The sequence below is a fragment of the Camelina sativa genome, chromosome 14, assembly GCF_000633955.1.
Source record: "Camelina sativa cultivar DH55 chromosome 14, Cs, whole genome shotgun sequence".
NCBI lineage: Eukaryota > Viridiplantae > Streptophyta > Magnoliopsida > Brassicales > Brassicaceae > Camelina > Camelina sativa.
Window position 1 is genome coordinate 31,525,690 of NC_025698.1, and position 4,778 is coordinate 31,530,467.

Sequence of the window (4,778 nt, forward strand, 5' to 3'; positions counted from 1 at the left end):
TTATTGGATTGATTATAACTTTTGACCAGTCCCACTGATTTTGAACACTAAATACATTTGTAGTCAAACATGTTTGAATAAAATATCTCTAATAAGAATTTGGAATCATGTAAATATGTTGGAGAGATGGAAAAAACGTACCGTTGTAGAAATTGACTTTAGCAAACCTTATTAAGCAGAAAACAATACCATCGGTAGACTCGTGGTATGCTTTACTTATTATTTGGGAGAAAGTACCCCAAAGAGTACACAAAACACGTGTATCCCTTTGTGAGAAGGTAATATACTATAATAATTAGATGATGTTTTGTAATATGTGTCATGTGCAATAAAATTGGAAAAAAGATAATAGATCAAAATCAAAACTTACTCAGCATTTCTCAAGTGGAAGTCGATTTTGGTAGTTGGTTTGTTAGTTGAAGTTATTTCCTTAATTTTACCACAATCGACAACTTGACCAAACAAATCTGAGATAACACATTTTGGTTAGTTTAGAACAATAAAGTAGGACATATTATTCTTAAAAGCAATATGATAAACGTACCGAATAGCAAACTTTCTTTTTGCTTCCCGCCAAACACGACATCATAAGATGCTAATGAAAGAAACATATCATCAGATTTGTTATCAGAAGGGTTGACACTTGTTCTGGATGTGAACAAAATCTTCCATTTCAATTCAGATAGTTTGAAAGCACCATAAGTAGGAGATAAATTAAAAGTTGAAATTAGGATCCAATTCCCTTCTTTGAGTTTCCCTTTAACGGCCATGATCTGGTCCTTTTTAACGGTAGCAGCTATCTTATCATCCTACAAAATATTAAAATATAATTATTATTTGGTAGAAAAAAATAAGTATATATGAGGACGATAAGAATAAAATGAATGATTACTAATAGTAGAATCTACTAAAAACATTTCAATGGTTTCTTCGATTTTAACATTGTAATGCCTCCACAGATGCAAAATCTTGACTTGTATAAGCCAGCTGACTTTATAGGGCCTGACTGATTTTAGAGGGGAAATGGGAAGAGGTGAGGCTAACATTTTAATTTTAATTTGGTAAACTATGGTTGTGTATGGAAATGTATTTCTTTGTAGAATGAGTGTGTTCTTATATAATGTTATCGATAGTGTATCGAATATCAACACCAATAATTAAGGTGGTATTGGTTTAATGATGCGATAATATCAAGAGGATGAAAAATCTCTATACTAAAAGAATTTAAGTTATATTCTACTAGTTACCATATATTCTAGAAAGAATATCGATCTTCCTTATATTGTAAATTTAAAGTTACATTATTATTTTGTGGGATTCTTTTGATTTGTTTTGAGTCATTATATAATTATGAAATTAATTTAGCTCACTAAGTATTTGTCGATTACGCTAAATTCACAAAGAATGCGGGATTTTTTATTAGTAAGATCGATAACAATTTTTTTTTATGGTAGATTTGAGTTATTTATGGAATTGATTTAATGGTAGTATTAGTCGATTATGATAAACTCACAAATAATGCGGGAGTGTGGAATTGAGATATTTATGATGTAAAGAATCCGGGATTTTAAGTAGTAAGATCTCTATCAAATTTTTTTGATGGTAGATTTGAGATATTTAAGGAATTGATTTGAGATATATATATGTCGATAACGATAAATTAGCAAAGAATCCGGGATTTTTAAATAGAAGTGGTTTTTTATTAATTCACTTTACGCTTATGTTTTATAGTTTGTGAATATGGGCCGCATGACCCAATAAAATAGGTAAACGATTAGATTTGAAAATAACGGTTAAGATGTAGTTTACTTGAACGGTCAGGATTAGATTTAAAGATCCGAAAACGGATAAACGGGTCAATAGGATCCGCATGTTTATCCGTTTAGGGAGGGTGTGAAATTTCGACGGAACCCTTAGATTAAATCGATTATTTAGTCATAAATCGCATACCCTTGTAATTTCTTGCGAAACAAAAGTTCAATGGTTAAACGACTTTACAAATAATAGTAGGGATTGTACATTTTTCTTCATCTCTTTTCTATTTTTTTTATTGAATTAATAACTTAAAATTTAAAATAAGTAAATAATATTATAATTTTTATTTTTTTAAAATATATAATCTCCTTATAATTATTTTTCAAAAAACTATTTAAACTTTTTTAAAAAAATATATAATTATCTTTTTACATTATTAATATTTTTTAAAGAAATTTTTGTTTTTTGTCATAATCTCAAATCCCTCCTATTAAATATTAACTTTTACACATCTCAAAATCTTGTTAATTGTTCATTTTCAAAACCATTCTTTATATAATAAGAATATTGTTTAAACAATATTTTTGTTTTTTGGTCATAATCTCAAATCTCTCCTATTAAATATTAACTTTTACACATGTAAAAATTTTAAATTAATAACTTGACATGTGTCAAAATCCTGTTAATAACTAACTTTCAAACCCACTTTATATAATAAGAATATTGTTTAAACAATTTTTGTTTTTTTGTCATAATCTCAAATCCCTCCTATTAAATATTAACTTTTACACATGTCAAAATCTCATATTAATAACTTGACACATGTCAAAATATTGTTAATGACTAACTTTCAAACTCCAACTTTATATAATAAGATATATATAATCTCAATAAGATATATATAATCTCCTTATAATTATTTTTAAAAAAACACTTTAAATTTTTGTAATTTTTTTGATAATTATCTTTTTACATTATTATTGTTTAAACAAGATATTTTATTTTGTTGTAATCTCAAATCCCTCCTATTAAACAATAACTTTTACCCATGTCAAAATTTCATATTGATTTAAACTTTACCCATGTCAAAATTTAAACTTGACACATGTCAAAATCTTGTTAATGGCTAACTTATGTATTAATTTGTTTTGTCTTCACACTCTCTCAAAGTCGTTTTCTGAAAGTTCCCAAATTTTGTTTTACTGAGAATATAAGTTGACAAAATATTATTTGTACTTATTACATCTTTCATATCTTTTGTGTTCATCTGTTCAACTAAGGCAGCAACGAATGAATGATGATGATGATACATTATTGGATCTTTGTTTTGCGTTCTACAGATATATATAAACTCTTATTAGCAAAAGAGCTGGGGGACTTTCAACAACAAAATTCCCTGGCTCTTTTTGTATGGTTAAAAGAGGTTTTACAAATTTTGGGATCAGTCATGACTAAATTGGTCGGTCATGTAAAGAAAGCTTCGAAGTTGGTGTTTGTTTTGGTTTCAACGCCCACCAGTGACAAGTCCCTTAAACGATATGTAAAGATCATTGTTTTCCTTTCCAAATATTTCCTCTGCTTTATGTAATGTTTCCTGGCGATAAAGATGAGAGAGATGACACCATTTTAGGATTCAAACATTGTATGTAGTATAAATTCAGACTCTCACAAGAGTTGTGTTTGAGGGCAGTAGGTATTATTACCTCCCGGCTCTGCTTCCTAGCGTTTAGTTCCTTGATGTTAGCCAGAAATGCACTGAACTGTTGGTAAGACAGACGGCTCCTGCAAACTCAACATGCTAATATATCTATCATTCATTCTCATTTACTGGTTGCTGGCTATAGGAAATTCACAATTTTGTAATATGTACCTGGCTTGTCTAAAGAACTCTTTCCCATCAATCCGCGGATGGCGAGCTGTATAAGAGATAGTGAGTTTGTGATTTTGTGAGGATGAGAACAATCACATTGATGATGTAAAATCAGACAACAATATTGTAAATGCTTAAGTTATAAAACCTGAAACAGAATGTGAGCGAGGAGGAGAGTTTGGCACTGAAGATTGCTGGCTTGCTGAAGACCACAGACGTACATCATAATGTGAAGATGTTGGAGATGCGGCACCAGAGAATAGCTTTGGCGATGAAGCGGCAGAGTAGCTTCTCGTAGACGCAGCAGTAGATATGACCTTCGGTGTTCCGCTTGGCGTATACGCGGGAGAGAACTGCGGTGACAAAGGCAGTCTTTGCCTGGCTTCACTGAAACCTGTTTTATGAAGCATTACACATACATACATCAAAATTACACATGAGAACAAGTTCTTCATTGTTTGTAAAACATCAACAATTACTCTTCTGGCCTAACGTATGTTCTTTTTGTTACTATAAACTTAAATTATTGCTATAATCAGCCATCATTACCTTCTTTGTTTGAGTATAAGCCATTTGAATTCTCATCTACAATGGACACAGAGTAGATAAAATCAGAACAAGTATCTCATGAATACATAAAGAAAAAAAAGGAAATAGAATGAAGTTCAACAAGAGATGTTGCAGTACCTTTGTCTCGAGGAACCATTTTGAGATCAGCTGTCTCAGATTGCTGTAGAAAGAAGAACATTAGTTTTTGGTTCCAGATATGAAAAAAAATAGGATGTCAAAGAGGTAATGGTTCAGAGAGAGCATACAGATGGATTCTCATCATTCAATGACTGCATCAATTGTCTCTTAAATGCTTCCAGCTACAAGGCAAAACACATAAGAGGCTATGAGCACGACGAAATCAAAATGAAATGAATAAATATAATCTATACACAGAACATTTGAAAAAAGCAAGAACCTTTGCAAAATCACGACCAAGTTTCTTCGCAGTAATTGCCAGTGAATCTCGTTCTTGAGTTAGTTTCATCTTCAATCCAAAGATGAACCATGGAATTGAGTAAAAGACAAATACACTTGGATCCAAGTCAGACCAACAGATAAAAAAAATAAAAAAAAAAATAAAAAAAAATAAAAAAAAAAAAAA

The 4,778-nt window shown here is 30.5% G+C and overlaps 1 protein-coding gene across 1 annotated transcript in view; it reads right to left on the reverse strand.

The window, feature by feature from the left end:
- LOC104743054 (uncharacterized protein At4g15545-like) overlaps positions 3,047-4,778 on the reverse strand; it is a 2,464-nt gene continuing 732 nt past the window's right edge. Inside the window, exons 2-9 of the mRNA XM_010464177.2 lie at positions 4,593-4,741; positions 4,441-4,494; positions 4,313-4,355; positions 4,175-4,210; positions 3,774-4,019; positions 3,626-3,671; positions 3,459-3,537; positions 3,047-3,349 (exon numbers count right to left, since the gene is read on the reverse strand). Of these exons, the coding sequence (XP_010462479.1) occupies positions 3,260-3,349; positions 3,459-3,537; positions 3,626-3,671; positions 3,774-4,019; positions 4,175-4,210; positions 4,313-4,355; positions 4,441-4,494; positions 4,593-4,741 (743 nt within the window). The 3' untranslated portion in view covers positions 3,047-3,259. The remainder of the gene's footprint in view (positions 3,350-3,458; positions 3,538-3,625; positions 3,672-3,773; positions 4,020-4,174; positions 4,211-4,312; positions 4,356-4,440; positions 4,495-4,592; positions 4,742-4,778) is intronic.